The 13562-nt window shown below is 39.0% G+C and overlaps 1 protein-coding gene across 1 annotated transcript in view; it reads left to right on the forward strand.

Annotated features, from left to right (window-relative positions):
* Nucleotides 1-12481, forward strand: part of LOC124132030 — a 70574-nt gene extending 58093 nt beyond the window's left edge. The window contains exons 40-49 of the mRNA XM_046495608.2: nt 70-258; nt 1681-1928; nt 3100-3373; nt 5542-5697; nt 6262-6448; nt 6717-6904; nt 7032-7295; nt 7528-7642; nt 8785-9143; nt 9348-12481. Of these exons, the coding sequence (XP_046351564.2) occupies nt 70-258; nt 1681-1928; nt 3100-3373; nt 5542-5697; nt 6262-6448; nt 6717-6904; nt 7032-7295; nt 7528-7642; nt 8785-9143; nt 9348-9458 (2091 nt within the window). The 3' untranslated portion in view covers nt 9459-12481. The remainder of the gene's footprint in view (nt 1-69; nt 259-1680; nt 1929-3099; nt 3374-5541; nt 5698-6261; nt 6449-6716; nt 6905-7031; nt 7296-7527; nt 7643-8784; nt 9144-9347) is intronic.
* Nucleotides 12482-13562: the final 1081 nt, after the last annotated feature.

Genomic DNA, 13562 nt, shown 5'->3' on the forward strand with positions numbered 1-13562 from the left:
TTCAACCACATCTTATGTTTTCATTTCACTAAACATAATGCTACTGCACTGTAACAATACCCTTTCCAGGTTCAACTCAAGACAACACAATGTGGATCGCGAGCGTCGTGTAATTGTGGTTTAGCTGTTCGAGCAGGACGGACAGTGTTTGAGCTCAACAGGTGCGCGGATCTGACCAACATCTGGAAAATACAATACACACTGTGTGAGGATGGTGGAGACGTATTGCAGGTTAAGAGAAGGGGAAGCAGCTATGAGGTATTTTTCTTTCTGAGGTATATGTTTGTTGTAAGTAAGTAAATGAATATGGTTTATGCCTCATTTGATAAAATTCCAAACATATCACGGCGGTAGACATCTTCAATTGGCTTTACATTTCTGTTACATTTTTGGATGTGTAAATATGTGTAACATTAATTGGGGAAATCTATTGGGTAAACAAATTATTTTCCTGCATGAGCCTAGATATGCTACCTGTAGAGCAGGACAAACTTACTCATTTCGTGAAAGCATGGTGTCATAACTGATTTTCAATGATCTATTCAAATCAGTTTCAACACTATTTTGCCTTTTATGCTCAATTGAATCTATTACGGTAGGGGCGGTCGGGTAGCCTAGTGGTTAAAGCATTCGCTCGTCACGCCGAAGACCCGGGTTCGATTCCCGACATGGGTACAATGTGTGAAGCCCATTTCTGGTGTCCCCCGCCGTGATATTGCTGGAATATTGCTAAAAGCGGCGTAAAACCATACTCACTCACTATTACGGTAGATAGTCGAAACTAAATTTTCTCTGGCGCTGCCGTTTTGTATTTACATCATTTATCACCTACGAATGACACGGGTCGTAACTTAAAGTCTACGACTCACTGCATGCGTGTGGTCTAGGTCCAGCTGATAACTCCTTGAAGAGAAAACAAAAGGAGTCACTGAAACATAGGGAATCACTGAAACACGGAGATTGCACAAATTCCAAATTATGTTCATTGAAGTTATACCAATGTTGGCACTTTAAGTACTTCATGACATACTTCACATACAAGGGGTCGATCTATCCAATCAATCAAAATAAAGGGAAGTTTGAAACCAGTCTGATCGCCTCAACTGTTTCATATTTAAATATTTTACATTGCCAGTATGACAAGAGGGGTGACTTCAATTTTACAATAGTCAAATTTCCTTTCATGCCGACTATTATTACAGCTGCTCCTGCCATTGGTGTCCACATTTCACAACCGTTGAGGTACAATCGAGCATGCCCTTTCTTCCGATATTTCAAAGAGGTATCAACAGCAGTCAAGGTTTCAGTAAAACTTTCAAAAAGGTTTTATGGTAGACATGTGGGGGACATATGTTTGTATGTGATCACAGAAGATCCGGATATGGCATCTAGTAATCTCAATAATGACTTGTAGGTTTCATCTATCACCACCGAGTCTCTGGGAACTCGGTGTGATAGCAGTAAAGCTTCTGGTTGACTGGTTGTGTTTTGTCATATATATTGCAAGAGTATATTTCCCTGCTTCAGCTAAAATGTTTGGGACTACAGTTTTTCCACTGGGCATACGTTTTTTGTTTAAAATGTGCTGGCCCTTAAGAGTTTTAGTTTACTCTGCTGAGTTTCAGAGACTGATTGGGGGTGAGCTTTTATTGAACAATATCCCACTGGTGTGTCTTTAAGGTATACCTGCCGACAGGAGGGAAGATCAGTATCTACCTGTACTCCACCTTCCTCAACGTGTACATCTACCCGTCGGTCCAAGATATCGGGAACAGTAGAGGTCTCTGTGGTAAACTGTCCGATGTCTGCAGCGACGACTTTGTCATGAGAGACGGCAGCTACTCCGCCGACAATACTTCTACCGATGCCTGCAATGCTAGGTATAGGATCTGGGAGAACCTACTCACGACATTCTCCAACTCGTGGAGGTGAGAGACTCTAATACAGAACTTTAACGCACATAGGACTATAACGCTCGTATTCGTTTCAATTGTAAAGGTGAATAGGTTGATACAGGTAAAATTAATAGGAAAAATTAAATTTGAAACAATTTGTGTTCAGAGATAGATTAACTGCGGCGGCATACAACATGCACCCGATCACGGAGATGAAAACTAAATGCTCAGTACTTAGTTGTTGTGTCTAGTGGGAAGATTTGAGGGTATTTGAGAAAAGATTGGGACGAGGTTGCTTGGTTTTCAATGTAATGTGACACATAAAATGTTTTCCTCATTTCGCTGGACCGCTTCCTTGTCAGGTGTTTGAGCGTCCGCGCGGAGAGTGGAAGGTCGGTGGCTCGATCCACGGACACGTCATACCAAAAATACGTCAAAAGATCTTATTTGTTGTTACCCTGTCTGGCGCACGGCATTAAGGGGCTAAAACAAGGAATGGTCGGCTCCGAGTCAGTATACTGTGTCTGAGTGGGGCATTCATGTTAAACTGCGGAATGGTATCTCGGTGTGCTAGAACTATAAATCGGCATCAGTGCGGACTACTACAAGCAGCCACACACACACACACACGTGCATGCACGTCGCTATATACGTGGAATAATCTTGAACACGACGTTAAACCCCATTTCACCTCGCCTCGCCTGATTTCGCTGACCATTCCCCATTCCCCATCAACCCTAGGAAAACACAGCATTTGAGTGTTCGAATCTTACACAAGTTGCGATCTGGAAACGACCTCTGCGAAATGAGTACAATATCCTATGTCAAACGTTTTAACATACCTTGTTCCAATAAAGCGTTCTCTGTACGTGTTGCGCAGGAAATAAAAGCAAGATAAGAGGGAAAGAGCTTATGTTTCCTCTACTGTTTTGCCTTTTAAGCAGAATGTAATCTTTTGGGGCAGATAATCGAGACCTTATTTCTCCAGGCGTTGACGATGCATTCAGTTAAATCCCGAATGCCATTATTGGCCTTCACGATGACCTTTATTAAAGCTAGAAATTAGCTCCGCCCATTAGCAATTAACCCCGCGGCATGGGATCTCAGTGGGCAAGCACTAGGTGACCGTTATTAGTCCAGACTTTGTGCAAGCAGACACGAACAATATTCTTGAACGCGCATAAATACAAATGCAATGTTGCAGGGTTAACGGGGAAGAGGATCTCTTTGATTATGATACACACAGACGTTTGGATCCTTGGTCGAAGACAAACACATTCTGTTCCTGTACAAAAGATCCTACAGGGATTCAACTGGTCAGAGAAGTCACCTGTACTGCCGATGCAGCTCGAACAATCTGCAGCACACTTTATGGGTTTACTGATGTTCGCCAGACAGATTGTTCAATCAAGGAGAGACGCAAGAGGCGGTATGCAAATATTCAGTCAGCAAGGAAGGAACCACAACGACTGAAGAGGGTATTTATAGTTATTTTCTTCTTGTTTTAGCATAACTGCATTCTATCATGTGATCGATATGATGTTTATTTATCCAGATATGATCTACTGCTGTGATACAGCAGTTATGTAGATAATCACCTGTCACAATGGACAGTAAAGCATAAGTACAGTAAAAAAAGGTAGCCTAAGATCTAGCCATATCAAATATTAAAATACATACATCAATGTTACATGTTTTACTATTAAAATACTGGCCACCAGCAACAAAGGCTAAACCACCTTACCTATTGTAGTTTTACTCAAATACACACACATGTATATCAACACACACACACACACACACACACACACACACACACCTGAAATTACTCCTGAAGTGCCGTTAAACGGATAAACATCTTGTGTGGATAAAGGAGTTTTGACAGGCACGAATATCTGGACTCTGTTTTTAGGTATAATTAATGATTGGATTGGATTGTTGTTTAACGCCGCACTCAGCTATATGACGGCGGTCTGTAAATAATCGAGTCTGGACCAGACAATCCAGTGATTAATATCATGAGCATCGCTCCACGCAATTGGGATCGATGACATGCATCAACCAAGTCAGCGAGCCTGGCCACCCGATCCTGTTAGTCGCCATTTACGACAAGCATAGTCACCTTTTACGGCAAGCATGGGTTGCTGAAGACCTTTTCTATCCCGGGATCTTCACGGGTTAGGCATATTTAAAACTTATACACCTGTATATATGTATGTATGTATGTATTTATATGTAAGTAATTTCCTCAATCTACATGTATTGTCTGCTCGTATTACATAAACACTCAATGCAGATTTCATAAAAATTAAATTCCAACACTCGTATGCTTCTCCAGTACAGTGAAAACAGCTTTAATGTTTATCATTCTATTTTGCATATCCCAGAAATCGTACGCTGGACAACTAACTGTTTGTATGTAGTTCATTTCAGAGCATATAGAGAAATCATGATAATATAAATCAAGTTGTTTAGTAAAGTTTAATGCCGCTTTGTACAACATTTAAGTTGCATATCCGTCAGCTTAACTTGAGGGAAACCCCATCTTGGTGTAGGTCTGAGGCAATTTTGCAAATCATTCAAACATCCGAATGTAGGTATGGTGCAACCCGCTGTCTTTTGATTCTGACATGCCTAAGGGAGGTAACTGTACATAGCCTGCGATACTCTTGCCCCATCTTGTTTATACTCACATAACATTTTCTCACTAATACAAACGTTTCAATGGGCTACTCACTGTCTATTTATAACTCATGTTTAAGAAATGAACAATGTTTACCAAAACGACATACGTCTACAGAAGAGTTATTTGGTGCAGTGTCGGGCAAAGGGCCCTTGTATTCTGTAAACGATATGTCCTTTGAGGATAGCAGTAATCAACAGAACCACAATTCGGTCAGGTGGGAGGTAAACACCAGAGACTATATTCCGAGGGACAGGCCTCAGCAGGAGATTAGCACTAACGAGATTATTGGCTGGGAACGCCAATACAATACTCTACGGATTCTGTTAGATTTAAATTTAATTAATATTCGAAATAGAACTTATATATATCTTGTAATTATTATTATATATAATCCAAACATTCTATCAAACCGAACACTGTTGATTTTGTTTGAGTACCGACACCTTGACTTTCTTCTGATACATTATTTTAATACAGGTAGAGGTATTAAAATATGCGTCATGTTCGCCAGTCGCAAGTTTCAGTCGAAATAGAAATCAATTATGTTTAAACCATTTTAACTTGACATGCATTAAATAAACATTAACCTCTCTGAACTTCATCACCTGTACTGAACATTGAATACATTTTAACATGAATAAGTAAGGTAATGAAATTAATGAGCGGTACTGCTTTGTTTTATTTGCTTGGTACTGGGAGCGCCAAATCCCGTGTCAGTGAACCGTGCCTGAGCCCTTACTAGTCCCGGTAACACAAAGAGGAGTTTTCCTCCTAAATATCTAGTCTAGCGCACTCGGGCCGACACTCAACGATCACTGCCGTGCCCTGGGGTGTAATGTTGATACACTGCATTGAGACAACCCGCTGTTGTCCTCCTTGCGGGATATGGCCTCTGATGTTCTTAATATCCTTATTCTCTACATTATGCTTTATACTGTAAACAAATATTTTTTTACGCAGCAAGCTGAAGGAGAGTGGCTGGATGGATGGACAGAGGAAAAAGCCAGGGCCTACTGTACGAAAATATTCCAGGCTTCAAGGTCCGTGCAGGTCTGCAACAACGTGACTGGAGTTGACACCATGGGAAGCATAGACAACTGTGTGCTGGATATACGAGTATGCTGATTTCGTCTAAAACCTTTCGAGGATATTATAATGTTCTTTACATCATGTTAACACATTTTACATCTCTCATTGGGATTTTTGATGATACAGGTAGCCTTTGCCACCTTAGCGCTAAGGTGATCGTTACACTGATACTTTAACATAGACTTACGACAATCGTAGCGCCAAGGTCGTTCTGTACAACGGCACCCTGCTTAATTGCCCTTGGTTATTATAGGATTTCCGTGTGTGTGAGGGATTGAGCCAGATGTCACATCGGCAGTATTTCAGCAATATTGTGATTTTAAATGTTCACAATAGATCAGAAATATATATTCTTCGAAGGACTGCAAAACAAAACAACTATTGGTGCATCGCATCGACCACTGTATCCATCATATAACTTTTAAAGTTGTCATCTTTTATATATTGTAGTAATCCTTTATGCGTTGAATGATTGATTGAATTGTTTTCAAATAACCGCGGTGCCTCTTGGTAGCGCCTTCTTCACTGTAATACAGGATTTCTGCCTGTCTGTAATACATGTACTTAACGGTGGACAATTTTGTATCCTAGCTGACCGGTACCACGGCCTTTGCAGCGTTTGCCTTGGACACCGTGAGAGACAAGTGCCTGCATGAGGTTGCAGTTAACCCTGTACTCCAGAAGAAGAGCGGTGCTTCTGCCAACCATTCTATCTATGACATCGTTGTAGCGGAGGCGTGTTTAAACGACTGTAGTGGACATGGGAATTGTACTGAAGGTACACTTGATAGGCTGCTTAGAAATTAAATTATACAATGGAAGCATGGAGATATGAAACCTTTAACAACATATAGGTATTGGAAGTGAAACAGGTGTGTGCTGTTTTATTCCTTATACGAATCACCATGTTGCATACGGCCCTTGATTGTCATGAACCCCAGTGACTATTCCCTCAATATCTGCATTCGCCTTGTAATTTGCGATTGGTTAGAGAGCAATGTGATTTCTGTGTCACATAATACTAACAGTAAAACCCTCATTTGCAGGTGAATGTGATTGCGACGCTGACTACAACGGTGTCGACTGCTCTGTTGATCTCACGGCTCCTCCAGCGATAGACAGCATACAAGATAACGGCCACTGTGACACGTCACGTAATCAGTGTCATGTGATATCAGTTTATGGCGAAATATTCCTAGATAACCTAACGTCTTGTCACGTGGACGCTTTTAGGGTAAATATGATTCTTTTGCTATGTAAACTCCAAATAAATGCCTTGTAAGATGACCAGTGACAACATTTAGTATCAACACCATCATGGATATTGTCCTTTTTCACTGATCACACTATATGCTTCACAGGTATACAACACCAGCAGTGAAAGGAAATGGTCAAGAACGTCGCTCGGGTCAGTTGTCAGCATCAGCCAGGTGGACTGTGATATTTCATCTCAGAGTGTCATTGATAATGGAGATGCAGCCAAAAATGCAGCCTACATTTTGGCCTACAAAATTTCAGTTTCTAACAAACCGACCAACTTCAGCTCCAGCGTTGGAGTGATGCTGTATGACAGCACCTGCATCAATGGCACGGTGAATGGGACAGACTTCACCTGGACGTTGAAGGTACTAAACGTAATAAGTGTTTGGTGAATCGAAAAAAGGGCCCGTGAAAAGTATGTAAAAGCACATAATATTAAAAATGATGCATTCAGTTTTAGAATAAAATAGTTTATTTTTCATAGTGTCTCCTCAGTACAGATTGGTAGTACAAATGCACCCACACCTTGGGGTTACACGCCATGAACTCGAGGGGTTTGGGAAGTTCTACTTGATCATGTCGAGTTTGTTTCTGCAGGGGGCATACTGCTTGCATGAGGGGAAGTGTGTGATGAACGGAAGCAGTCACCCAGTCCTGCCCTGCACAGTCTGTGATGTTTCTGATGGTGGGAGACGCTGGGTAAACAGTGCAGGTGATTATCCTTTACAATAACGTTGGATCATCTTACCTCAGTCTCCAAGTTGTGGAAACTGAACTGAATAAAAGCGACAAAACCCTTTCCATATTCATAAGAAACCTTCGCCCAAAGAAGAGTCGATTGTACGATTCCGACTATCAATAATTTACTAATGATATCATATGTCCGGTTTAAATTTGAATTCATCCCATCATGTAAATTCTCTGTCAAGGATAGATGGAATACAATCATAAAAAAAGCGACAAAATCCTTTCCGTAATAATAATAAATATCTGCTAAAAGCAGAGTACATTGTACGATTCAAACTATTTTCACAGGCATGTATTCATGAATTACTGTCATATAGTGGTGACAGCAGGTATTCGCAAAAAGATGAATTTGCGTTCAGGTTAACAATTGGCTTGCCTTTGCATGTGTTTGTGACGGTGACAGCGCTGGGACAGGATAAGCTCACCTTTTCGCGAACACCTGGTATCATTACTATTTGATAGTGATTAATAAAAACATGTTCATGATAAAGACGGAATCGTACAATCGACTCTGCTTTATGCAGGGTTTTCTATTGGATATGGAAAGGGTTTTGTCGCTTTTTTACAGAAAGGTTTTATCACTTATTATTAGTTTATGTTCCAACCAAATGAACATCGTTTTCTGTGACCATGTTCATGTTGTAATTGCGAATAACAACGTGTTTACTGCACCTTTGCATAAAACAGTCCAAGACAAATCCTGCGGTAAAATTATCAAAATATATAATTATTCAGTAAAAACAACCCTCTCCCCATCACAAATTAATACCAACTCATATGCAGTGTCTTTGATATTTATATATTGTAGGATGTAACTATAGTATATGTAGTCTTAATGCCGCAAGTGCGTTTAAAAGTGATGATTTTATATTTTGAAAGTTTGTTTTTTATATGTTGTAAGTTTGAATCGCATGTTGAATATGTTGGCATCATTTGAGTGCAAAAGCTTGAATACTGATTGATAAAAAGTATTCTGTGATTTTTCTGGAATTTTGCGGAACGAAAAACAACGGTGGACTTATTTTCCCAAGTTTATTAATGGATTGGTTTTGTTACATTTGCAATACAGTAACGAATGCATTAATACATGTGGCGTGTTATCACCAGTTCCTGCATGCACTGAAACGACCACACTAACGTCTGCAACAACTGCTTATGTTGAGACAACTGCACCTACTACGACAACTAGAACAATGGCGACTACTGTGTTCACGGAAACTACTTCTACTGCACCTACTATGTCCGGCGAGATATCTTCATCTGCAAAGACAACTACAGCTACCTGGTCTGTCGAGAAAACTACAACTACTACATCTTCGGAGACAACGACAGCTACTGAATCCGTAAAAGGGTACAAAATCTCCCTCGTCGCATCTGTAGCAGCATCGGTAGGGGGAGTTGTTATTTTAAGCGTGGTTGCTGTCATCCTCTTCGTGGTTTTCGTGCGTTACAAGAACAATGACAAGGTGGGTATAAACGCATAATAGACTCCTCAAAATATTTGGGGCTTTTATTAAAGAATAGGTTTTTTTGTAATTAAAAACATATTTATTGTCAATCGTTGTATTTACTTTTATTATAATTATTTGTTGATAAATTCATCTAAAAAAAGGGAAATTATTATCAAATATATATATTAACATTCATCTTTATCTCATCTATTTTCACAGGCACTGTTGAATACAAGCATATCGGCCAATAGTCAGGAGAACTTACCTCCCTTTGGAAAAAACTCTCTTGGAAAGAACACGTGGATTCCGAGACCGAAAACTATGACATAAATAATACTGATATTATCATGGCATGTGTTTCATAACATTTTTGTATGCATTTCTACACTCTTGTTAAGGGCATATCAATACACATTCTATACATACTGAGGATTAATCATATAAAACATATTTGATAAATCTTTGTATTGATTTTAAAGGTTGAATTGATGATACTTTGTTGTGTCCTTATAAAGGTTTATGCTTGGCAAGCGATCTGAAAATTTATATTATTTACCCTATTTCCTCTATTAGACACCCGTCTCTTAATTTCGTACAAGCCGTTGACCCCGCCTATATTAGAGGCCGGGGTGTATAAAAAAACAGGATGCCATTGACACAACCTCAGCACTACGGTTGCCGTAAGTCTATGTTGAGGTATGACAGTTACGATCACCTTAGTATTAAGATTAAGATATTAGTATGGCAACTCACTGACCTTAACAAATCCCAAATTCTACAGTCTTTCAAAGGGTAAATTGCAAACGGTCATCAACGGTCACAACATATCGTATCACAGTATTTTAACACCGGCTTCAACAAGAGAAAATACGGTATCTTTCCTGATAACTTCATGTTGCGGTGGCCTGTAAGTAGTCGAGTGGAAACGAGAACCAGAACAGGACATCATGTTCCACCCATGCCGTCGGGCCACGATGACTTGTACAGATACCCTGTCCTCAATAGTTTACACCTTGTAGTCGGCTCGCAGTCAGTACACTGTGTCTGAGTTGGGTATTTATGTTAAACTGCGGCATGGTATCTCGGTGGGGTAGCACTATAAATCAGCATCAGTCCGGAGTTGTACAAGCAGCCACACACACCCTCACACGTGTGTGACGTCGCTAAGTACAATAATCTTGGACGCGACCTTAAACCCTGTTTCACCTCACCTCGCCTTACCAACAGCCTCTCACAGAACTCGGGGCGTTCATGTGCATATCGTTCAAAACTCCTCAGTCAGATTTATGTTTGTGTACCATTAATATTTAGGTTCTGAGCCGAAACCGTAAAGGTTATTATTCTGCCTCCGTTCTGGCGAACCGTTCCAACAAATATGGCTATATGTACGTCTTTTCGCAACCGCATGTATGTGTTTGTGAAGAAAACATATTTGTAGACTAAACGTTCATTTACTGATATTTGTGGAACTAATATAATGTAATGATTATTACTAATGATAACGATAATGTCATTCGAAAAACCTAAAGACAGTTATAATTTTATTGCTATCTTACATGACACGTGTGTTGGTATTTTTTACCTTTTTTTGCTTATATATATTGATATGTATGCCATTAAATCAACTTAAACATTATTGACTGGTTTAGAAGCAAGCGAATAGTGCAAATACTTTCTGTCCTAGTTTCAAAGTGCTGACTCTTTCAACAAATATCTTTTTATAGCTTCAAATTAGAAACAGTTTAATATATGCAAATCCTCTCTGAACTCTGTTAAGATTTGACGTTTTTCAGATTGTCCCATACTGGCAAAGGTGAGCGAACTTTCATCGCTAGATACCCATGGACTTAACTTGAAAACTTGAAATGAAAATAATACAAAACATCTCTCTTAAAATACGGCAAGAGTAAGGAGTTGGTTAGACGTTACTGAAGACATCTAGACCAGCTGAACTGGTATAGACATGCATATAAAGTTTCTTTTCATTGTTTTGTTTTAGGGTCTGTATGACGGACTAGTCGGGTCGGGCAACAGGGCAATGCCACATATAATGTGTGAAAACAGGGTTATTTAAATAAAGAGCACAATTTATGATTGTAACTTATAATCGTGATGTAAGTGTTTATTCTTTACTGAAAAAGTAAATTTAAATTGAACATATGTGCTTGCCCTCAGTATTAACATTCACAAACGTGATATTCGTAATGAGCGATATTTTCTACGTACTACCAGTGAGTCGACGTTATGTTTACTCAATATATCTGCAAGAAATTGTGTTTCTGAACTCATCACGATACAGTTGTAACGATCCATCACATGCTTGCATTAGTCATTGATAACAGCCTGTGTTTGGATGTTTGAGCAGTATGCTGCGCTAGATATTGTTGGTTAAAATATTATAAAACGGACAATACACAGGTTATATGAACGGTAACAATATAGATACATGGACGTATATATAAGACGGCACAAATAGGACATAATAGCACATCCAGTAGCTAATATGCAAGAGAACCATTTAATAATTATATTTAACAGTTCATCTTTTAAGTTATTTTTCCTGACTTAAAAGTAAACGTAAGAACACACTCGTTCCGAAATCTAGTACACAACAAAATGACTATGTAGTACACAATAAGCATGGGGTTCCCTGTTTTAATCGGTTTGGGTGGCAGCCTAGATATCCATAGAACAGACGTCATCTGTTCGGAATATGTGACAAGTAATCTGCTAAGAACATAGCCGAGTACATTGTAACATCAGATCACTATACAAGTAGAGATTGCTGCAGAGCATCAATAGCTCCCCGCCATATTATGTTATGTGCAGAGGAAGGAAGTGTAAGCTATGGGAGGAGAGAATTGGTGTAAAGTACAAATTGGTTGTTATTAATGTACTTATCTTTGGAAAGCACAATAAAAGAAACAGTGTCTTTAATTGGTCTGCACAAAGAAAACCCAGGCAGGAAAACTGGGCCTGTCAGGCAAAACTTGATATATACCCATTATTAGTACCAATAAAAAAAAGTCCTATAAAGTCTATAAAGATAACACAACAAATGTCATTCTAAAGCATGCTTTTGCAGCAAATATCAATATTTCTGGTCAAAATGTTGGTTGGGTTAAATAAAGCAAACTTTTAAAATAGTAAACACAAAAAATGTAATGAATCCACTCTAAATATACTTCAGTTCAATTGTAAAATTTCACGCAATCATTAATGGATTCCCATTCATCTAGCAGCAAGTTAGGAACATACAGTTTGGTCACGTTATCTATAAATATTGAGAATTATCTTACATATTGTAAAAACAAAGGCCATAGGTCACTTTTCTCAAAACTTCGTTCAAGTAATCACAAACTAAAAACTGAAAAAATTGTACATATAAAAAAAAAACAACCCCATTTGAACAACGTCTCTGTGAAACATGTGATGTCTCAGAAGATGAACAACATTACGCACTGTCTTACATAATACAACCAAGACAGAGAATCACAAATAATCCCCAATCATGATAAAGAATTTGGTACACTCTATTAAAAGGAGCAGATTCTTAATACGTTTACCAACAGTTATCCAGAAACAACTTCCAAGATCTGTTAACATATCAACAATTATAAACAAATTCCTTGTACATGTATGTACAACATTACCATAGTTTTGCTCAATTCTCATATTGTTTCCATATCATTATAATACACTTGTTTTAGAAATTAAATTGTTATAATGTACCTCTTTTGAATGTTGAATGTTCCTGTGTTTTTTAATTGTCGTTTATTGTGCATGTATTTTGTACTTTGTGATTGTGTAATATTGCCACTGTTTCTTCATGGAATGTTCCGCAATACACATCTCATCTAAAACATCTTTGTTGTATAATAGTTTCTTACAGTTGTTTACGGGGACATGGTTGGCCCAGTCGCCGAAGGCGCTGCAATTCGCTATGCAGCGTTGTGTCCCTTGGGCACGCCAGAAACCTATGACAGTGTGTTTGAATCTCGGTTCGCTCGGTGCTCAACTATGCACAGCAAGCGCCATACATGTGATTATGAAGACAACTAATAAAACATTTCTGATATCAAACCCGTTGTTTTACATGTGTTGTTTATTGAACAAAGTCATACTTTATAGAAGCCTGTTATTTAATCGTGTTGAACAATATGTTGCAAAAGCAGTGTTAAAATTGAGTGCGCGTGACAGGCTTGGCCTAAATTCCTTCCTGGAACGTTTTTCGATGGCTGCCTGAATAACATACGATACATTGTAAAGCTAGTGCGCAATTGAGCTGTTCGGGTAAGGGAGATAATCATTCACTCTCAGTGATACAGCTTGAATAAGATACGATGTACAGCAATGCAAGGTCAGTGCGTGAATTAATCACTTCTATACTACGCCTATAGCTAAGGAGATAATCGCTCAATGCGCAATAGTTTA

Source organism: Haliotis rufescens, unplaced genomic scaffold (genome assembly GCF_023055435.1).
Source record: "Haliotis rufescens isolate VD_foot unplaced genomic scaffold, xgHalRufe1.0.p SCAF_15, whole genome shotgun sequence".
Classification (NCBI taxonomy): Eukaryota; Metazoa; Mollusca; class Gastropoda; order Lepetellida; family Haliotidae; genus Haliotis; species Haliotis rufescens.